General features: G+C 40.3%; 1 protein-coding gene across 3 annotated transcripts in view; it reads right to left on the bottom strand.

Moving 5' to 3' along the window:
• Positions 1 to 23,734, bottom strand: part of MYLK4 (myosin light chain kinase family member 4) — an 84,350-nt gene that overhangs the window by 25,784 nt on the left and 34,832 nt on the right. For 2 of the 3 annotated variants that reach the window (XM_030042104.1, XM_030042105.1), the window contains exon 1: positions 6,933 to 7,818. The exons of the other annotated variant lie outside the window; for it this stretch is intronic. In XM_030042104.1, coding sequence (XP_029897964.1) covers positions 6,933 to 7,592 — 660 coding nt within the window. In that variant the 5' untranslated portion in view covers positions 7,593 to 7,818. Of the gene's footprint in view, positions 1 to 6,932; positions 7,819 to 23,734 lie in introns of those variants that run through there. 3 annotated transcript variants of the gene reach the window in all.

Genomic DNA, 23,734 nt, shown 5'->3' with positions numbered 1-23,734 from the left:
CAATAGGAAATACAAGAGAATTTCTATGTGACCTGCTGCCTTGAAAATACGTTGGTAATGAGGTAACAATCTCTGCATGAAGACACATACTAAATACTGAAAAATCCCTTGGAATAACACCACCCTAGGTGAGAAGCTGAAGATCAGTGAAGACAAAGCCTTGTTCATTCCCCACTTCAGTTTGCCAACTTCCCACCCGTTGCACTGGAGAAGCAGTGGCTGTCCTGTTTCAAATGGATGCTTCCTCCTGCCAGGCCGTTCTTCTCAAAACAGGGAATCTTAAACCGATGAGTAGAAAAGGCTTTCATGCAACAAGGCTCCTGACGGAGCCCATGGCCTTGAGCATGCCATCTGCTACAGTGAAGACACAGCATATTGCGCTACCAGTAACAGGTTGCTTTTAAACATCTTTACTTTTGCCTTGATTTCTAGTCACTGTCATTTAACAGAGTCAGCATCGGGCCTAAGAAGAGCTTTGGAGGTAGATTTTTTAACTCCAATTCATTGGTATAATTTTAATGTCTCTGGAATACACAGAGGCCTATAATAATGACCAGCAAATCTGAGGCTACCAATCCACCTCCTAAGACCAGAGCATTCAGCATTACCTGGCTTTGACACACATCCTTTCACTGCATCTGGGAAATCAAATCAACCTGTTACTATCACTTTTGGCTTTCTCACCTGAACAAATCAGGGGCAACATCAGGCAAGCACAATCACTGGAGACTCTGGCTGCTTGTCTTACCAACATATTGGAAAGCCTCACATCTACCCCTTCTCTGTACGGCTCAATGTCCTCGTATGTGTGGTGGCCGACAGGGTCCCATGCGATTCACAGGTCCACGTGTGCCTCATATGCATCTGTGCCATAACCCCAAAATTTTCTAGGTGCTATTCTACACATTTTCCCTACTACCATTAAATGGCTCATCCTTTAAAGTGGGCTCCGCTATCATCACAGTGTGAGAAAGGAAGAAAAAAAATCCAGCCTGAAAGCCAAATCAGTGGCAGATCTTTTTAACTGCAGGAATAAACCACCCATCTGTCAAACTACTCAGGCAATTTTTTGCTACAATATCAGTTAAGTAGCCTCATTGCTAAGAGAGTATTTCTCAGCTTTACTAGCTTATCTGAGTTAAGCATGCAATGATATGAATGGCAAATATCTTCAGACTTCTTCAACTGCCCTTCCTAAGCTGCTTTTGGGAAATCACACTGTTGGGAGATTTCCAAAGGGTTATGAACTTCAGAAATCACCCCCTACAGCTTTGATGACTCACTTTGAATTGGAGTCCAGAAATGCAGGTTTCCTAATAATGCACTTCATTTAACAAGAAGGGGGGCTGGGTGGAAGGGAAAGACTTGGGATCTCTTTATTGCCCCTTTATAGACAGACCTTCTCCTGTGGCAATTCACCATGCAGGCAGCACCCAGCGAATGGAATGTGGCGGGATGCCTCCCAGGCTCTGCTGAGGCTGCTGCCCAGCCAGTCATCACTGCTCCTCCTCACTGGTGCACATGTGCACAAAACCCAGGGTTCTGCCAAGATGGCACCAAATTAATTGCGTTCCAGAGCAGCTACCCTTGTCATGAAAAGCCAGCGTGGTGGAGACCCTGCATTTAGTTGCAATGGCACTCTCTTACCCAGAGGAGGCATTCAAGCATGGTACCCTTACTACTGACAGATGTATCTGACTCCTGATAGGGGCTGAGAGGAGTCCTCACCTGAAAACTGACTAAATGGCTAGGATATCTGATGACAAAAGGTGGATTTTAGATGACTGCAGTGGGTGAAGACCTCTTGCCTGAGCAAATTCCTCCTATCACTGTCTCACCTCTTTGAGGAACCTTCTGCTTTTACAGGACTGTTCTCTGATGACCTGCCTTGTCTTGCTCTCCTGCACTTACCGGTTATCTCTTCACCTTCATCATGAGGTCTCCCTAGTTTTGTAAAGGAATTCTAATGGATTCCTAAAATGGTCACTGTAACACACAGGTGTTAATGTCATGCCCATTAGCCATCCAAGGTGGCATGCAGGTATTTGGAAATCAGCTGTGCCTGCTTTGATTCCACACATTCCTCCAAGTTGCAGAGACAACAAAACCACAACAACAGTGCCCAGGGCAGGATCCTACCCAGGGAACATCGTAGAGCAGACAGCAAGTTCCAAGGCTAAATGAAAGCAAAATTAAACAGCATTCTGAGTTGGAAGGGCATGAAAAACCTCCTATGGCTGTCAGTAAGGGAGAGAACGGGGCAAAACAAGACGAAAAGGTCGTCTGGAGGAAATATACCAGTTTTAGAGATAGAGAAAGTCAAAGAGATAATTATAACTCTAATATATTATAGCTCACTCAAAACCTGGAATACCTCTACCAAGAACATATTGAGGTAAAGGTATCAGTCCTGAAGGAAGGAAGAGCATTACTGAGTGCAACAGCAGCTGAAGACGCTGACTGGCTGCATTGCCCAAGCAGTGGACAACCCATCTGCTGAGATTCTGCAGAAAGCCTCTACCCTCAAAACCACTGAGGACGGCAGAAACTCTTGCAGACAGATGAAAAAAAGAAAATGAAACAATTCCTGCCTATTTGGCTGGAATATGAAAAATACACAGAACACGGCCAATCTGGAGAGAATTTAAATAATGCATAAGGGACCCATTAGTATTTGTAGGCAAAATGAAGGAATCAGAATGGTTATAGACTGAGGCTGAATGGATCTTAAAACACACGTGGCAAACAGCAGTTTCATTGCAGACTCCTATTAAAGCAGCCAGTGAGTTGCAATTGCAGTGTGATACCTGCACGGGAGGGACAGAGGGTTCAAACAGAAAACAGCTCCCGCTGCTTGGGTGTTTTTAGTGTGGGAAACAGCCTCCAACTGCTAATAGTTATTAGTGCTATAGCAAAGCCTGTAGAAATGGCAGGAGTCTGAAGTTACAGCAACCTGCAGGCAACTGCAGAAAGTTCAATACCACTTTATGAATGCAACTAAAGGGACTTTCTGACTCTCCAGGTGAGTATTTGCAGATTAATAGTATAGAATCTCTAAATTGTTTAATTTGGAGGAAATAGGTAAAGTATTATTTTACCCTCTTTCTTTATAAGTGGAAGAAATAGGACTGAAAATGGAGTTACAGAGTCATTTTGCAACAGGATTAACACGGACTACTTAGAAAGGTGAATTTGAGGAAAACCTCAAGACTTTTAAAGACACTTACTCTAGAACTGTTGATTTCCCTGGGTGGTAGTAGTGAGAAAATGACTTAAAACGACAAGTAATACATGCTACTCCTCTCAGCCATGTGGTGATAGGATCACGCTGCCTCGCTGGAAAACGGCTGGGAGACATTTGGCAGCACTGACAAAGCATGAAGTGTCTGCAGGCTACACAATATTGTAAGTCCAACCCAAAACAGAAATAAACTAACCTCCTGTACGAGGCAGTAGAGGTATTTCAGGATGGCAGTAAAAGGCAGGAAAGCAGAAATTTTGCTTCAGAGGAGAGCGATCCCTATATTTTGCAAGAGCACAAAAAGTCCCTGTGGAGCCTGTGGTCTGGAAACTGTTCCAGCTGCTGCTGAAGCCAGAAAAGAGATTATACACCCCAGCTGCTTATCACCCCTTCTTTACCTCTCTCCCATTCTCCCTCTTCCCTCCCAGTTGTTCTGCCTTTTCCACTGCTCTCTACTTAATCCAGTTCTGTGAAACAAGCCAGTTAGTTAGGAAAAATTAAAAAACAATACTATAATTAATAAAGCAAAGAGCAGCACCTCTCTAGAGAGGGAACGATGGGAAAGCAGGTGATTAAGCAGTAAATAAACACAATCCACTGCCTTATCCAGATGTATCCATGGCCACCTATTGCATCACCAACTAGTAATTAAGAATGATTGGATTATTTTGCAGAACGAGGCTGGGGACAGCCAAGTATTTGTCAGACAGCTCAGCCATTAGAACTAAGAGGTGGCATCTGCTCGTAGCTGGGGCAGGGTGGATGACAATAGGCACATCATCCAAAACATCTGACCACCTCCAGCAGTGCAGAGAAGCAGGTACTGTCCTTCCAAATTAACTGTAGTGAATGGATCACCTTGCTCACGGTGCTAAGGAAACAGAATAGGACTGTGTATGGCTGAAGTGACTGAAGCATTGCTCAGTGTTGCCATATGGAGTCCACCTAGGATAAAAGAGATGTTGGTCTTACTGCCTGGTGGCCTCCACTTCTGCAGAGTCAGCATTGTTCAAAATTGTTGTCAGGTGGGGACTAGAGATAGTGATAAGGATTGTGTTAACAGAAGCAAGAACTGATTTCTGCATGATCAGGTCGGTTTGTTCATTGCTATGCTACCAGGTATCAGTGGTACATTTCAGGTGTAAAACTCTGCAAGGGTGAGATCCCCTATTTCTCTATTCCATTGCTTTTCTTTTTGCTTCTGTCAGAACAGTTTAAAACTTCATTTGTAAATCGTTTGAATACGTGGCAGGCAGAGGCACAAGCAACCAACTTCATAGTGTCTCATGGACCAGTCTTTTCACTAACTTGCTCAGAGATGCTGTTTCTGCCCCCTCACACAGAGGAGAGTCTGTTTGCTCTGAACGCCTGTAAATACTGGCTCCTACTAAGCTGACAGCCAAGCTCAGCAGTCTCTGCTGAAGGATATCATACCACGTTCCATTATTCTTAATGCAGGGCTAAATTCAAGTCTGTTTTTACTTAAACCCAAGATGACTAAGTGTTTACTAAAGCCAGCTGTTGTTCACTGGATAGCTTGATAATTTTATGATGGTCCTTTACCAATAAATCAAATGCACAAAGAGGAAGGTAATGACAAGCTAACATATGTATGCTATCTCATAAAACAAACAAAATATTAACAACATAGTAATATCACCAGCATGATTCCAGACGTGCTCGTGCCGCCTTTCCTAAGCCCTCATGCTAGACAAGCTCCTGCCAAGTCCACTCAACATCACTGAGAGTGATTTTTGCCTAAACAAAAATGAATCAGTGAGGGGATTACAAATGGAGCTGCTGTTGGAAAAAGACAGAGACTCTGCTCGCCCACCTCCTCTTTGGGTCCTTGTCAGTAGAGTGCCTCTGTTTCCATCATGTTCAAGCTCCCGACCTTCCAGTTCCAGGCCCTTTGTAGCTCTGAACTCTCCACTGGGCACCTGCATCTCTGCTCTGCTCTGACCTGCCTCTTCCACTACACCCACTGGCTCCCACAAACTCACCAGCCAAGGCCGCACAGTCCCCTCCTTTCTCTCACCCTGCATTTCTAGCGCAGAAAGCCTCGCACCTACTTGGACCTCCAGGATCTGCCAGTTCATTAACATCCCAGGCCTGGTTCAGTTTATATTGATAAATAGTTTAGATGAATACGCAATTTCACTGAGACAGGTAGAGCTCTACCACAAACTGCAGTGATCGCAGCATTACAGAGATGAGCTGTGGGTCTCATTACGATGAGGCTTTTACAACAGGTGTTTTCACTGATGTTTTGAAAAGTAAAAGAAGCCCTAAACTCAGATGCTCAAAATAAGTAATCTTTTCTCATCAAAGTAATGGTACGAAACAAGAAAACTTCTCTTTTGTTGAAAATCCTTTATTGAAACCAGTCCAACCTGACGTTCAAAAAGGGCCTGTAAAAACCACTTCTGTTGGTCTCTTTCAGCAGGGCAGCAACCTTTCCCTTCAGTTAATGATGCTCTGGAAACAAGGCTGCACATTTTGTATCCTTACATAGTGGCAGATCAGCCAGTTCAGCTGACAGAGCTTTACAAGATGCCCCTCCGCTGCTACTCAGCACTGACCGCTATTTTTATAGTTTCCTACGATGGCTCAAATGCTTCTTGTTTACCTGAGAAGTGGGGCTGCCTGAGTAACCAAGCTGAAAAGCACCCAGTTTGCTGACCGGACCAGTCTGAGTAATATTGGGTGCTTCTTTTTTCAAGGAATGCCATTTCCAGTAATACCTTCACCTTAGGTTTTTCCTGCTCAAAAACTTTAGAAAAACAAACTCAAGAATTATTCTTTAAATGAATCAAAGGGTAAAGCCTGTATGTGACTTCTTTGGAGAGGAAAAAAAAAAAAAAGTAAAGCAAAGCAGAAAACAATAGGAAAGGCAACCTTTTTGGTTCACTGTAGGTTTAATTCAATATCAGAAGAAATTTTTTAATTTTCTAATGCTACTGGGCTTCTTTACCAAACAAAGAATAGGCAAACTACCTTACAAGAGCCTATTATAGTCAATGTAGCCTTTCAAGAGATTTTTGTGGTCTTTAATCTGACCTGTAAAGAACACAATGAAACTCCCATTACAGTGACACAGGCATTTTTCCCCCTGAGGAAGTTTACACAAGCCACAGCTCCAGTTACAGTAACCCTACCTCTAGATCCTAGTTTAGAAGTCACCCCTCACCACCAATGTCAGCAGAAATACCAGATCGGAACAACACACTTAAGATGTTCCTTGAAATAAAGGCCATACATGCGTACATGCCCTGACCCAAGAAGGATTTTTACCAGGTTCACTAAGCACTAGACCCCACTGCATATAACATGACAGCTGCAACTTGATTTCCCCAGATAATTATAAATCCAGAGAAGAGCATAGTAAAATGTATGGCCAGGACCCAAGCCTCCTGAAGCCTGTGTCAATCTTTGTCACCCATGTCAGTGACCCCTGGTTATGTTTACAACTGTAAAGAATTAATCAGAAAAAAATGAAGGTATTCATCACTCAGTAGATTTTCTGTCTTTTCCACTGAAACTTGCTCAGTTTGTTCTAACACTTTTCATTTTTAGAGCATATTGGTTGTTCTCTCTTAAATGTTAATGAAACAAAAAACTAAGAATATAGCAGAACATATCCGTAGCTTGCAATGATTCCTGACAAGATGAAACACAAACCGGGGCTCACCTTTTCACTTTTCTTCTTGAGCAGGGCATCAGGTGTTGTCTCCGAGAAAATGTGCGTTCTAAAAAGATGTCCAACTCCTTTTGCATAATCACCTGCCTTGCAAAGTTTACGTTTTTGAACATAGTGTTTTACACTTAAATTATGAATTACTAATGTTTTAACCTTCTCAATCAGAGGTCCTACAAGCTTCTGTAGTTCAGAAACACTTTGTTCCAGTCCATCTAGTCTTTTAACCTGCTGCTCTGCATTCCTGTTTATATCAGAAAGAGATTTTTCCATTTTAAGGCAAAGCCTCTTCATTTCATTACTTCTCAGATTTTTGTTTCTTTCCATCCTTGATCCAGGTTCAGATGTTTCCGCCTTTACAATCTCTATGTCTTTTTCAATGGAACAGATTTCTTGGGAAACGCTGTTAAGCTTCTTAAGGACATTGTCTTGCAGAGTCAACAGCTTATCTATTTTCTGTTCAAGGGAAGCAAACTTCATATCCATGATGTTAAAACTTTCAGATGTGCTGACATCACTGCTTGCAACACGAAGAATTTGGGGGGGTTCCATTCCATTATCAGGCCCTTGGTTTCGCAAAGCATTTGGATCGAATATTTTGGCCAAGTTGTTGACCATAGACATAGAAGAGCTCTGCCTGCTGGATGTGGTCATTTTGCTGGTTTGGGTAGGGGAAGGAAATGCTCTGATGATCAGCTGCTTGACGACAATATCAGTTGCAAAGGCTTCCCATCCAGACTGCTCAGATATACAGCCAAGTTTGGCAACTCCAGCTCAACTAATTTATAAACTACACTCATATAAAACAAAGAGTCACCCCACTTATTTAGGAAGAAAAATGCCTTTGATCCATGCTTTTTTTACACACACATATATATATATCTATCTGTTTCCAAATGAAGTGAATACAGAGATGTGCATCCTAAATGCACTTGGTTCAGTGACATCAGCCCTAGCAGGGACTGAACTATTTGCACTCCAATGGAATTTGACAGCAAAAAGGCTACATGATACATGAGAAGTCTCTAAGGGTAGAGACACTTTGGCAGTGGTGTTGCTGCTTTTCAAAAGCCTAGCATGTAATGTGACCCCTGCTCTGAAGAGAATAAGGGTCCTTACAGGGACCTTAAATGTGGCTGCTTGAAATTACTATGTCTTAAGGTGAGCTTTTCAGATGAAAACCTCTATTGCTTGAAAAGCCTGTTATGTCAGGCAAGAATTCAATAGAGTTGCTAAAAAACAAATACATAAAAGAAAGTAAAAGAAGGAGACACTGGAATGCAGATATTTGAAAAAATCAGAGCCCCTTTCTCTACCCTGTATTTCAGTTACCACATAGCTAGCTCTTTATACACAAGCAATTCTCTTCATAGCCAATATCTTAATTTACTTCTGTAGTTATCGAGACTGTACTAATTTGCCACAAATGAAGAAGCTCTTATGTTTTACTATGATCTGGTCATACAAATTCCAAAATACAAAGTTTGATAGAGAGACTCAGTTCTTTGCTTTGTTTGCCTGCCAGTAAATGTCTCAAAAGCAGTGATTAGTATTCAAAACTCAAACAGTTTGTTTAAGTTCTGCTTTTGCAAAAGGCCTTCATTTCTTTCAGAAAGACAACATTGGACAAAGAAGAAACATCATGACTGGGAACAGGATTTCCCCTAGGTGTAGGTCTGAATTGTTGAACATTTTTCATGTTGGTTAGGAAAAAAAAACAGAATTAAAAAGAAAGAATAAAACCACAACTTCTCAAGTCAACTATATTCCACATGAGCAAGAAGCAGATCAGTATGGATCAACTTGATGGAGAAAGGTTGCCTCCGAGATACAAAGAAAAGGCTACCTTGGACAAATGACTGTCATAGATTGACCACACATAGGTCAGTCTGCACTTGTGCTATACCTCTTATAGAAATTGACACGTAAAGTCAGCCAGCTGGTTGGAAAACAGCCAGGCTGCTGCTCTATTCAAAAGACCAAGAGCTTCTTTTGTGATCCTGGTGAATTCTTTCTTTTGCCAACCTCAGTTTCTCCATCCTTTAAATGGGGAGCGTGAGGGATAATTAGGTAAAGCACACAGTGAGTTCTGAATATCTAACACACTAAATAGCCTTTCAAAATTGCATCTGTTCACTAAATGAAGAATATGAAAGGTATTCTTTTTATTTTTAGGTGCCAAAGATGTCTTTTAGAGTCAATCACAGCTGAAGTTTTCAAAAGTTTCCAAAGGCATTCTCCCACAGTCATTTATGACTCAACATGTAGTCAGTGTTGATAAGCTAATTCAGGAGCTTGCTCTCCGGTTACCACAAGTTAATAAAGTAAAAAAGTTCCTAGGTACATTTGTCACCTTCTGAGAGCAGCGTGTTACTGTGAGTGAAAGGTGAACTGTGTCCATGCATGACCCTAAAACATGGATTGAAATCTCTTCTTTACATAACAGACATTACCAAGAGGTGACCACCACGTGTTATTGTGCATAGCATTCACTGAGTGGATTGAGAAGGTTAAATGATTTTAAAATAGGAAATAGGATAGGGGAAAAAAAAAAAAAAAGACAGGGAGTTTAGGGATCCATATTTCATGGAAAGAATAATATACAGGACAGCAGTTACAACAAAAGAATACCAAAGCAAAGAACATCATGTCAGTTCCAGCAGAGAGCAGTTATGTTTGAACCCCTTTGCCTTCTTCCATTCATCTCTGTTAGAAACATAAACTAAACCTTCCTGACAATTTCACATCTGCAGAAGCCCCTGTTAGACACAAACTTCCAGGAGAGGTGTTTGCATGTCTGTAAAATGGCCAGGTTTGAAGAGCCATTTATCTTGGATGAAACATCCCTGCAGGAGTTCACGGTGAGCTTCCTCCCTGTCCCCCACAACCCCTGCACAAAAAAAAGGTTAAAGGTTTGTTAGACTTTGCCACCCATCCAGCTAAGAGTCCTGCTCTGGGGGTTTTCTTAGGTAAAGCCTGAGAGCCACAAGGATCCTCTCCAAAAGGAACATTATTTTGTCAAAGCAAGGAAATTATTAAAAAAAAAAAAAAAAAAAAAGGACATACAGATAGTAATGGTAAAATCATGTGTTATATTAGTGTGCACAGCCACATATGTTAGACATTTAAATCTCTCCTAACAGTTGCCCAGGGAAACGTTATGTGAAATACCTCAAACCAATACTATAAACACTAATAAAAATTTTAAGCTCTGTGAGGTAAGATCCTATTATCAAGTATCATCTGTAAAGTCCTATTGATTTAATATTATGCCATAACATACAAAAATGCCAGACACTTAAAATGTAGAAAGCAAACTATAAAAATGCTTCATTAAAAACTCATCAGTATGTGTTAGTGGTTCCGTCTGAAGCTGAAGTGAACTGGAAGAGAGAACTGCTGTGCAGTGGCTAGAAAAGAGGAATAAATGAAAGAAAGCTAACATTGGCTTGCTTTCTGGGCTCAGAAAGCTCTTGCCAGTAACTTCTTCACAGCTGGGAATCTGTGATCCCTGCCTCTTGCTCTGTAAACTGGAAATAATCTTACATATTCAGATACCTTTCAAGAGTTCAGTGAGAATGAATTACTTAAGGGAAAGTCTTCTGTAAAAAACAGTATTATTTAAAGTATTTGAACATTTCTTTCTTTGTGCGGTGGATTATTACCACAGCTACTTTATGAAATTCAGTAATATTATATGTAAATAGCTTGAGATATTTTTAATAACCAAATACCCGAATGTACTTTTCCTAGTCACTAAAAGAATCTCTCAGCAACTGTACCTATCATTAACACACAAAATAAGCCCATATAACAGCTTTCTTATTTTCATCTCACAAATTTTAGTGATGACTGGTGACTGGATTTGCCCAGCACCAAAACTGCTAAAAAAGTCTGTTGTAAACTAAGGGTACAAGCTGCAGCAATGATTACCCTTCCTGAATTGAAAACAAAAAAACACAACTGACCAAAATACTGTAGAAACAAAACAATTGCACTAGTTTTGAAGAGAACACAATTCTCTATATGCCTAACATTGCCTAATACTACATTTCAGCATATTAACACTAGGCCACTGCACCATGGCCATGACAATATCAACCCAAAGGCTGACACTGAACCCTGGGAAATTTTGCACACAGGTGTAACGAACACCTGCACTATATAATATAGTGCTAATCAACTGTGAAATTGAATGGTATTTAATAATCTGCCAAAAGAGTTTTATTTCTTCCATACAATTGCTACTCCATTGACATTGAATTCTTTTAAGTGGCTTTTATATTCTTTTTTATTTCAAGTTCAGTTGAAAAAGGCCTTAAAGCAGCATGTGTAATTTTCAAAGTATAGAGGCATCTAAAATTTGGAAGAAATAGCAACAAAGTAGCAATGGATAAGTTGCTGCTACTGTGACTTTCACATTTTTAACATGTCTGCAGACATGATTCAATGAGTCTTTAAGACGTGATAAAACTCCATACTTTGTATAGACATAGATAAAGGGGCTAAAGGTGAAGACTGGACAGGCTAGACAAGTAAAGTCTTCCTTTTGCTTTCTCTCTTGAACTCAAACTGCAGTCAGTGTTATTTTCTCTGCACACACAAATATGGAAAGCTGGCTAGCATTAGGAAATTATTGCAGAGAAGTCTGTTTGCTACCCCAGCTCTGTTAGCTGTCTGCTTCTGACCCACAAGCCTCCCGTTCAGAGATGCCCAGACCAAGCTTTTAGCACGTTCTGACCCCAAGCCTGTGAAGGACAGGAGGACCTCAAGTTCCACAGCATTTGGATGTCAGTCTCATAGGTATTAGAGAAAAACATCTTTTAAAAAATTATCATAGCCCGAAACATCCAAACAGTCTCTAATCAGTAAAAAGAGGTAATATTTGCTTTTTTTTTTATTTCATGTGACAACTTATCAGTGCAAAGAAAGCCTGCTTTCTGTTTAAAAAAGTTGTTCACTTAGTTTTCACCAACTCTTGGTCCTCTGATCATACTGCTGAGATGTTAACTATCCTCTCTTACTTTATCTTCTTCTATGGGACTCACGTTAAAAGGAATTTTCCTCCCCCTCCCTGGTTTTTTAGCCTCTTTTCAATTTAGTTCAGTTCAGTTCAGTTCTTCATATTTTCTAACAATTAAAGGCCCAGACAGAGTACCTTGTAAATTTATGGCTGCTGGCATCAAACATTATAAACAAGAGCACCAGTGGAAATGTTTGAGTCGTAGAGTCTTATTCCAACCTTCTTGGGCCGTAAGCTTTGTACCGAGATTATGCCACATTTCATGGGCAACTGCTATGACTGAAGCTTATCTGGAGAACGTGGCACCATGTTCAGCAATCTTGAGCCGTTCTAGAGAAGACATCTCCAAAACTCCCATGTCGGGTTTGGTATTTTACTGTTGTGGAGGCTTGGGGTATTTTTCCGCCAGAAATCAGATGGGGCCACCTGCCATGCATGAGTTTGCAGCACGTGTATGACGCACGCTCCACATTCCAGCCATTGCTCACTCATATGTGTAAGCAGCATATGTTCTCCTGCCATTTCTGTACCTACGTCCTGGCAAGGATCAGGTTTGCATAGGGTATATATTGGGGGGGGGGGGGGGGGGGGGGGGGGGGGGGCAGTGGCGCGGAGTATGAACAATTAGCTCTGACTTACAAGTGGTAATTTAGACCAGGCCACTGTGACCTCTACCTTTGGAAGAAAAGACATTATAAAACAACCTCCCTCAATCACTCAGAGGTGCATTATATGAAATTTTATGCAGTCTAGGTTAGAGTGGATAGGGCATGATGTATTTGAAGTTATATTCATACTGAATCTTCCTGCACATTTACCTCTAAAATAGTGGGAATGTCATATGTCTTTATGCAGCTAAAAGACAATGTATTCTTGAACTTGTATACAAGTTTGTCTCACATATTGAGCTTATTCTTAAAAACTTCCAGCACTGGAGCTTCCATAACTTCTCTAAGCAACCTGGAGCAGTGCTGACAACTTTCTCTGTTAGAGGGTTTTCCTAAAGCATAATCTAAATTTCCCTTGGTGCAACTGAAGTTGATTTCTTCTTGTCCTATCCATGGATGACAAGAACAGTTTATTCTCTTCTCCTTTGCAGATACCTTTTACGTATTTGAAGTTTATTATTGCATCTCCTTCTCAGTATTCTCTCAAGTATATAGTTATATTGAACACAAAAATATATTATAATTTTCTAGAATTGATCAGTACTGAGAAAAAAGGGGAAAATTTCTCTTGAATATTTTTCTGAAGAAGTTGCATTCCTATATGAAAAGAAATTGAAGATACTCTATGTGTGTCTGTGGACATATAATAAATTCCTTTGTGAAAATAGTACAAGTCAACACGTTATTCTGTATCTCCCAGAAAAAAATGTAAGATTTGGCTTTCCTTTGAACATATTGATTTCCTCTTCCATTAAAAAAATTACTCAAATCCCTAAAACAAAATCTCAGGACAGAAAAAAGAAAAACATCAATTCATAAACATACAGCAGGAGTCAACTTTTCAGAAGTTCACATAATAAAATTATTATATACTGGTTTATATTTTAATGACTTAAATTATGACCTTTGTAAGATTATCCTTATCCACCACTCCCTTACTTTTCTGCTGACTTTTCATTTATTTTTATTCCTTTCAGTGTCTATTTCGTGCCTTATATATCCCTGCCCTATATATCTGGAACTTCTATGTTCCTCTACCTTCCTTAAAAATTAATTCTCTCCAGCAATCTTGACCACCTTGTTGTCTTCAGCGTTTATCCTATGGTTGATCTGTATTCATCCACTTAATGAAAAATCAGTCATAAACTAAGAAAGGGCAGGGAATATATGATAGCCTACTTTTATGAAGTTCCAGTTCAAATTCATCATTCTAATCCTTTACAAATAAGCAAAAAAACCCCAACTTTTTCTGAAACTCTGATCAAGAGAGATGCAGATTTTGTTCTCAGATTGGCCATAGAGACGCACCTTCTGGGGCTCGTTTAGCCATAGGACCTAGCACAGAAGTTCCAATAATTTCTTTTATATCTGAATCATGAATTGTGTTTTATAGATAAATCATATCTTTGTATTTTTCCCCATTCTGGTAGTGGTCATAAACTGTAGATATCCCTAGCAAAGAAGGCTACCTCCTTTAGTCATTTGCAAATTAGGTGTTTTGAAGACGACCTTTATATCATTTACAGAGTATTTCTGTAGAAATCTCAGTGAAATTCAAATCTCAATAAGCCTCAAAGAAGAAACAACTTTAGACTTCAGGGAACAGGAAAGCCACTAAAATATTCAAGGATTGCTACATACTAGTCACAAAGGAGAGAAAGTATTGTACACTGTAGTGCATAAGTGAGAGCTAAAGCATGTCTGCTCTTTCTCTAGTGTACAACAGCTCCCTGAGAAACAATATAAGCTTACAGCTGCTCAGCTCTGAAACAGATTTGAAAGCAAGTATGAAAGCTATGAACCAGATTCAGAAAGTCATGCTGTTCACTAAAAGTTCACAGATGTCCATGATGGTAGAACAGGAAAACCACTCTCTTTTCCCCTCCCTTCCTCCCTCCCACCCTTCCCAACCAAAAATGAAACATCAATGTGGATCAGCGAATTTATCCAAAACGATCCATTTCTACCATCAACAGTCGTGTTGGACTCTTTTACTGCAGGGGCTGAAATAACTGTATGCCTAAGATTAAGTGACATACTGTGTCATAAGTGATATACCTTTATGGCTCCCCTAGGGTCGCCCAAAACACTAGTCTGGAACTCTGCTTAAGATCAGAAAGGAAACAGCCTTATACAGGGCAGGAGCATACAGCAAGAAAAGTCTGGCACTGAACTTCACGAGGTAGGACTAGGGAATTTACTGCTCCACAGGGCTCTCTGCATACAACTACTCTACGACCTGTTAATTAATTATGAATTCTGACTTCCTTTACTATAATGACCCTGGTAACTATCCTGGAGATACCCTAGTGATAAATGATGAGAGCAAGTCCCTGAAACAAACTACAGAGAGATCCTGGTTACAGTTCAGTGATCAATCTGCAGATGCCATGTACTGGCCTTTTAGATATACTGCCACCTTCAAATTCTGAGCTTCTCTGTAAGTGTTCATATGACCACCTTTTGCAGGAAAAAAAATGTTAATTGAGCTGTATATCTCTCTGTAGAAAATGTCTACATCTTTGAAGATGAAAAGGATAATAGAAGACACTATCCATGTTCTGGGGGTGATGTTCTCATACTCTGAGCAGATCTCTTTCATGTGGAAAAGTATTTGCACACGAGAGGTAATCCACTGCAAGTTGCACGGTGCAGCATTTATCCAGGTCAAGCACAACTCACTCACACATGGCAGCCCACTGTTAATGAGTTTCTTTGGGTGAATAAGAACTGCACAGCACATAAAAAAGCCACCATAATCAGCATCTGTCTGCTTAACAGCTGAAGCTGAAGTTCAAAGCACTTCACCATCAAAGCGCATGATGTTCCTTCACTGAGTGTTGGGCTCCACTATCATCATCTCCTGCTGTCAAGATATCACATCAAGAGTCTCACCTCTGCTTAGCTGTCCCCAATTTACTATACTAAAAACAAAACAAACCTCAAAACCCAGAGTTTCTTAAGGCTGAAAAACACTATGTGATAAATTACCCATTAATAGCCTAAACCTCTATTTCCAGGAAGCCTGTTTAAAGGAAAATTCCTGACTTTCTGAGGCTAAAGCAGAGGTGTCATAACTTTGAAACAGAGCAATGAAAGAAGTACTGTCTCCAGGTGCAGCAGGAGCTGTACCTCATTTCATCTGCTGGGTAGACTGGTTAAAATCTTTGGTTGCAATCCAAAACTTTCTGGCAGCTAGCATCCTGTATTAAAATTTATAAACCACGAAAGGCCTTTTCTTACAAAAAAGTTAATTCAGGATGGATAGGCTGAAAAGACTTGAAAGGGACAGTCATCAGAAGTGGTTATATGGAAAATTGGATGTAAGTAACACCTTTCGCTCCATCAGAACATACTAAAAATACAGTAAATGTAATTTCAGTGAGAAAGGGAAACTGTATTGATTAAAAGACCTGTGAAGAAGAGCCCCAAAGCTGCCTGGCCTGTTGGGAGGTAGAAGTTTTACAAAGGATGTATTATCTTCTCCAGAAGAAACATACTGATAGCTCAACTTCCTTCAAGCTGCAAAACTCACCTACTGTCCAGCCCATGATATCACAGCCCTGGTCAGAAACAGTGGACATCCTCTGTGGTGACTGCCCACTCAACAGGCACTATCAATAGAAAGAACAGTCAAGATACATGTGTGTCTCAGGCTGTCCCTCTGTGATCAGCTAGCTTTATGAAACTAACCTTTAAAAATCAAAGGCAATTATCTTTGGATTCATTATGAGTTAACCTATTTTCTCTGCTATAAGAACACTGCAAAGATAACAACACCCAGGCTAGTGAAGGTCCCAATGTGGCGATGGGCCAAATGTAGTGCTCTTCTGCTGAATTACTACCAATTTTTTTTCACATGTGGTGGTTTGTTCCCTGCTGCCTTCTACAGTGAGATCAGCTATGGGAGTGCAGAAGTGGAAAAGAGGGTTTGGGGATTTTTGCTTGTTTGTTTATTTAAAACACCAGTAAACACTCTCCACAACTACTATTAGCCTATTTCTGCATCATATACTCACTAAGAAATTCTTTCACCCTGCTCCACTGCTAGGGCACTGCAGCAAAACCAGGAATTCACTTGTTCTGTAGGTGAGCCAGGGCATTGGTTATTTATCCAGGCAGGCTCTGCTGAAGCAAACATTTTTTACCAGTATGACTGCAACTAGAGTTGGAATTAAACAGAATTTAACTAAGTAAACCAGCATGAAAAGCTGCATGCAGAAAATACGTTGACCCATCTCTTCTTCTTCTTGAAAGCCTAGTGTCAAAAATAGTGAAATAAATGGCACATTCATATTCAGCATGAATGTCAGAATCCAGGACTGTGTGGAAGAAGGGAAAACACCATGAGATGCATATACTGGAGACCTGTGTTTTTAGAGAAGGGGTAATTTGACCTGATTTTATTTGTAGGGTTTGCTAATCCTGGTGAATATTCATTGATATTTTAATAGATTCTAACTTGTGCCTGGCAAGTTTCCATAGCATACCTTTATGCTTTAGGGATGAAGAATTCAAAGGAAGGTTGTTACATAAAATTTAACTTCTGAGCTATACTAAAAAGCCCTAAAATCCAGGAAGTTAAGTATTACAGTTTTTCTCCCCTTTGATCTGTTTGTTTTATACCAATACAAATAGCCCATTCTGCTCAATTTCATATGACGGGATGAATGGACACGAGGTAAATAAAGGTCACAGAAATCTTCTTCCCTGTCTTCCTGTCCTGCCCAGGGTGCACGTGCTAATACCATTTTGCACTGGTGGATATTCTCAGCGCCAGAAATGCCTTTTAGCTACGTCTTCTTTTGTAGCTATTTTCTTCCCCCTACAGCACTCATTCAAAGATGAAACATGGCAAGTTCTCAGCCTTATAGCTGAACTTCGAAAGCCATCATAATCAACACCTATTTTTCTCCCCTTTAACCCCCACATATTCCAACTAAATGATCATTCCAGATGCCTGACTACCTGGCTGTAAAGATCAGCCACATTCAGTGCTCAACCAAAGACATTCGGGAAATGAACAATATCAACAGCCATTACAAAGATCCTGTGTGGCACTTCTTCAATTTTCAGTTACTTGATGAGATTTAAAAGGTGATATGGTAGCTGGCAGGACACTAATACAGCAAACAAGCTGGGATTCACCAAATATCTCCTACAATAAAGCCTTTTCAATTTTAATTTGTCAAGCTTTAATAGTTCAACTTGAAAATTCCAAAAATTAACATCAGTCTTGGCCTTAATGTTGTGAGAAATTTCAAATTAAATTATTTCCAGGAGAAAAAGAAACTTAAAAGATGTTTTGTGTGTGCTAAATATATCGTTATTACCACTTACACAAAAGCTGGGGAGAGGACTCTTGCTGACAATTACCTGCCTTTGCTAACCGAATGTAAACAACACTTCAGACCTCATCAACTTCTTTTACACCAGAGATTTCATAGAGTCTTTTCATAGGTACATGCAAGGTGCATGGAGCTTGCTTTCCTGGAGGCCATCGAGCCAAGGAAGGACTTTCTTTGCAGATGCTTCTCTCACCTTCAAAAGCCTGCAGTGGCACTGGTAGATGTACCCCTGCACATTGACATCTTTCTCCCATGCTTTCAATTCTCTCTATGACACCCTTCACGCAGTCTAGAATCAGTAAAGAACCTGTTTAAATGAAGCAGTGTGAGTAACACAAGGAAGGATGTACTCAATGGGAAGAAACAAAAATCCTGAGAATCGAGTTGTGAACAGCCTCCTGTTTATCATCCAGGAGGGTACCCAAAAAAGTAGTATGTGACCGGATGTTAAGACAGTCCGTAAGAACTGGGGGAGAAACTCTGAGGCTGCACATTTGCCATTTTTCAACTTCTCAGTGCTTTTCTTGGGAAACAGTGTTACTTAAGGCAGGCCAGGAGTAAAATAACAGCTGCATCACACAGTAAAGAAGATGAGCTGTTTTTATTTCATAGAAATGCTGCAGGAAAACTGTTTTCAGAGGTCAGTTTGGCCATCTGATGAGCAAAATGACCCAAAAGACACACAGCTGGATTACAGTGCCTATAACTGAAATGCTATTTCCTTACCTTAATGTGCAGGCTAAGTAAAATCATGTAAGATTTAAAGTGGTTGGCCTTTAGACCAACTAGCTAAGCAAAAAGAGCGCTTCCTTTGGCCAGTCATAGCTTTTCCCAGACAGAAGTTTCTTTTCATAGAAATTTTATCAACATGTAATGCTGGATAAGTCTGCAGTTTGAATAAACAATGAAGTACACCAGTGTTACAGAAGTTGGCTAAATAAAACAGTCTGGCATTACTGATTCATTAATATTCCACTGCTGAAACAGTGTGTTTCAGCCTGTAAATGCTGAGGAATTACTTTTTTTTTTTTCCTTTTAGGAAAAAATATTTTATTATTGCTATGCCGCTTCCTGAGAAGCCTCACCTCCCTACCACATCGTATCACTTACACAATTGCAGTCCTACCTCCCAAACCCCTGATTTCATGCAACTACCAGAGTTTTCTCTTTTTTTCTTCTTCCAGAAAGTGTGAAGCAGTCTTTCACTAGACTTCAAAGAACTCCAGTAGTCACCATTATTAAACTAGAGTCCAGAATGAAAGCCTTGTGTTAACAGAATGGCTCGAGAATTGCTAAAACTAGCTCACAAGCATCTAAAGCCAGATATTTTTTCCCAGCCAGTACAGAAGAACCAAACCAATGGACTCGATCTGCCTGCCTGAGCTCAGCAGTTGTATCACTTCTTTGCCAAAATGCACACATTGCACTTTCCTGATGTCACCTGCTCCAAATTAAAATTCAGTTACAGTGCACACCTGCAGGCTACTGAAATGGAGGCTTTAAGCCTTTGCTAAGTCCATTCTGTGGGATTCAGTGTTAGTTTTATGGGGAGGATTTTAAGCTAAAGACACCAGAACTGAAGTATGATCCATTTAGGAAGGAACTTCCACATAGGCGGCCAGAACAGGTGCAAGGCAACCTTTGCTGAGAGTAGTCAAGTTTCAGTGTGCTTCACCATCTGATATCATTATGTGCACCCAGAAGCGTTTCTGACTGCTCTTTGAAAAGTCTTTAGGGAAGTTTTGCCTGCTGTTCTCATTTACTTGTGAACTTCTGAAGGGCCTGCTTGAACGTTCAGGTGAAAACGACTGCATTGCAATGTTATAGGAGTGGGAACACTTCAGAAGCTGAAGAGAAAAGCAGTCATCCTCTGAACAACTCATGCAGGACTCCAGCTGCATACACTGGTAAACAGGCCTAGCTCCTTAATGAAGCAGGTGGTCAGAGCAAGCATTGCCCTCAGGAGAGCTTCAGTGCTCTCCTAGAAACTTGTCCAGAAAAAAGGAAGATGGGAAAAGTTTGTACCCTTACCTTTCCCACTTGCCCCATGTAGTTGGCCCAATCACTAACCAGTTTTCTTATCCTATCTGAGAAAAGAAAAGGGGGTGACGATGTTTAGCCAGCACAGTCTGCTTGCACCTGTAACTTCCCTGTGCTTCAGCATAAGGGGGACTATAGGCTATCTCTAACCTTGCATTATTAAAATGCAAAGAAACAGGGAACAGAAATGTTAGGACTCTTGTTGCATTGTAGAGCTGACCACAGTGATCATCCTGCGTTATGCAGTAGTAATAAACCCTCAAAAATAGGAAACACTGACTTGAAAAAAAATCAGGATTAAGAAACATAGCTATGCAATGTAAGAAAACTAACATTCTCTAGGAGCCAGACCTTTTGCATTTCTTGATGTGTTTTCAGGCTAAATTCTTACTTTTTTTCAGTATTAAAAAAAGTAAACATAACACTGCTTAGAATAAGTTTGTTGTATTTATGTTAATGAAAGATGAGTTCGGGATTCCTGAGTGCCTAGTGGCTCTGCTTCTGGGACAGGGAAACACGAGAAGAGCAGTCTTGTTATGAAACAAACTCTTCTCTTACCTCAAAGGCCCTCTCCTCTCTTCCCATGACCTATCCTCATCTGCTCACTTCTTCTATTTACAGAACTCCATTAACGTTACTCGCTCTAATTTGATCACAAGTTTTTGTGCTCCATACAGACAGTGCCTGGCCGATTTCCATGGCCTCTGTCCTGTGGAAGGGCAGAGTGGAGGATCAAAATGGTCCCTTCTCACTTCATGCAGATGGTGGAAGCTTATGCTACAGGCTTTTTTTTTTTTCTTTTAAACTCTGTAATATCTTTGGGATCACAGATACAAGTCACACAATTTTTCTCTTTCCTATTTGAAGGGAAGGCATAGGTAGATAAAGCCCTACTGATATGCCTGTCTGGCTTTCCTCTCCTCTTCAGCAGGATAGCCAGCAATTAGTACTATTACAGTGGTTAAAGCTGGACATAAACACAAGGAAAATTAAGTTACAGAACTTCTAAAACCCATAAATCTAACCCTAGTAATCTAAAAGATGTTTTCCCTACGGTAAGCATCCTCTATAGTCAAGGGAGAGAAAAAGCGAGCATTGTCTACAGGACAGCTCACCCCACGTAACAATAGAAGACGAATGGAAAGAAGTGTCCCTGGTAGTACTGCTCTCCTTCCTGACTAAAGGAGACCAGATTCGATTAGACAACTAACTTTTCAAGTGCTATGGGCAGAGAAGACTAATCTCACCTTTTGCCCCCACTTCAAAAATGGTTACAACTATGCTTGGAAAATAGCATGTCATCATCACAGAAACTTGAATTACAGCTTTCAGCATCATTTAAATTATGTCTGCCCTTGTCCTGGGCAAGAGCCAGTCCTGTAACCCTGCTCCTTCTGCACTGTCAGGGTAGGCTCTAATGAGAAAGAACAATAAAACAGCCTATTCTTGTCTCAAAACATTAAGTAGTGGGTCTTTGATTTTGTGAGAAGATGTGGTGGATGGTATTTTCATCATGACTCCTATCGATGTATCTCTCATGAATGTTGCTTGGAGAAATGGCATCAGCAGGAATCATGGATTAGACCTTGTCCTAAGGGTATGAAATATATGAGGACTGATCAGAAATCACAAATTATTTCCTCACTCTGCCTACACAACACAGATGAGCGTTGAAAAAGGGATTATTCCTCTCAAAATATCTGACTTTCACTCTTTGGAAAGTCAATTTTCATGAGCTGGAAAAAATCCACACTCTTTGGAAAGGTAGGGTAATTTTACACAGCAATCTCACTTTGAAATTAGGCCATGCTGTTTGGTTTCTTGCTAGTCTTCTCAGCTGGTTTTATGGTCTCAAAAAACAGTTCATTCCTCTCTCTCTCACTTGCTTTCTTTTTTCTTTTTGTATTTTTTAAAGAAATACACTGTTTCTAACTAATGCTTTTGCTTTAATCTCCACACTCACTGAAAATTCATACATATGCCTGTAAGTAATATCAAGGCTCTAGAAAAACATGATTGCTGTGACAAGATGAATGCGGAATGACTGATTGCCATTTCTCCCAGCACAAGAGGATGGAGACACTCAACACAAGTATTGTACATCGGTTTCAAATGAGAAACAACAGATTCTCACACTAAGTATTTGTTGTGGAGCTTACTGCCACAGGATATTGGGGGGAGGGGATTCAGTGGGGTAAATGGACATATAAAAAGGCACTGGATAAAATTATAAGGGATAGCTTCATGAGCAGCAATAGTAAAGATGTAACTTCTGGCCATGGGCTACTGTCTGACTGTCTGAAGCTAAGAGGGTCTCACTGGGAAAGAATCTCACCTCATGTTCATTGATTTTAGATACTTCTACTAGCCAGCTGCAGCTGAGATGCTGGCCGACCTCTAAATCCAGAATATTCATACAAAAATCCCTGCTTAATCGCTTGTAATCCTTTCTTTCTACCACTATAACATAGTGGAGATATTCATTACTTCCAGGTCTGTCCTACCTAACAGCTTGGGAGATATCGGGCTCTTTGGCTTCTCTCTCATCCTGCTTGCACCTGAAAACATCTGGAAGCCTTGCCATGACCTCACTCACCTTTCTGCTTGTGGGATTCAATTTCGTGACTGCTGCATTTTTATTTTTTTTTTTTACCTGAATTTCTCATCTGACACTACAGAAAATGAATTGTGATTACCAGGAGCACAAGTCCCTAGCCCCTGACCAATTCATATGATCCAGTGTCAGAATTAAAAATAGTTGTCACTGGAGCTAACCAAAGAGTTTTGAAACAAAACACTGGGAAGTGTTGGAAAATGACGGCTCATGAAAACAGAAGACTTTGATGGACATATGAGGATATGCTACTTCCAAATAAAATTAACTGAGGGAGAAGGCAAAGCAATGCTTGCAACCTTACTGGAACGAAGCATGTCTACTTTTCATTTCAGTGCAGTTTTGCTTATTGCAGCCCTCTCTTCAGGGGCACAAAATGATTACAATGAAACTGAAAACTTTATGAAATTATCCAGATTATAAATTTCTTTGCAAACTAATTTCAATGAGTTTGCTTAGTCAAAGGCTTTGTTAGCTTCCAGAAACCTACTGACCAAACCAAAGTATACTTATTGTGAAACAGAATCAACTCAATTTGACATAAAAAGATGATTTTATGTGAACCTGGGGGGAGCTATTTTTGGTTTTGTTTTAAATGCTAGTCTGTGTTGAACACAGCATACAGAGTTAAGGAAGAGCACGAAGCTCTAACAACCGATATAACTGTTGGGATCTGCACAGATTTTTTTTAATATTTCTTCTTTCTTTTCTCCTTTTACCCCTGCAATACTACTTCTTGCCATTTCCCTTAAAAGATATGGTTTCTTAACATGTTTCAGCCACACTATCCACAGAGTACAGCCAAATACTTCAGTTCTTCAGTTTTGCTGTACTAGCTGTTTCAAATTTACTTTCAGTGGTAAACATGCCACAATGGGGAACATCACCATATATCAAGTAGCTGTGATCAGGCAGATCAGGTACCAGTAATTTTCCTAATAGAGATCCAGCGTCAGAGATCAAGCATGAAGGATCAGATGCCTGCATTGCCACTGTCCAGAATCAAGTGTCATGGATCAGGACTGTAACTGCAAGGAATGAAGTGTCATGTGTGGCAGAGCAGGGAGCAGATACCACCCTGGACCTCAGTGCAGGGACTGTGT

The sequence above is a fragment of the Aquila chrysaetos genome, chromosome 18 (assembly GCF_900496995.4).
Source record: "Aquila chrysaetos chrysaetos chromosome 18, bAquChr1.4, whole genome shotgun sequence".
Lineage (NCBI taxonomy): Eukaryota > Metazoa > Chordata > Aves > Accipitriformes > Accipitridae > Aquila > Aquila chrysaetos.
The sequence above is the reverse complement of the archived record's forward strand: the minus strand, read 5'-3'. Positions and strand labels throughout refer to the sequence as shown.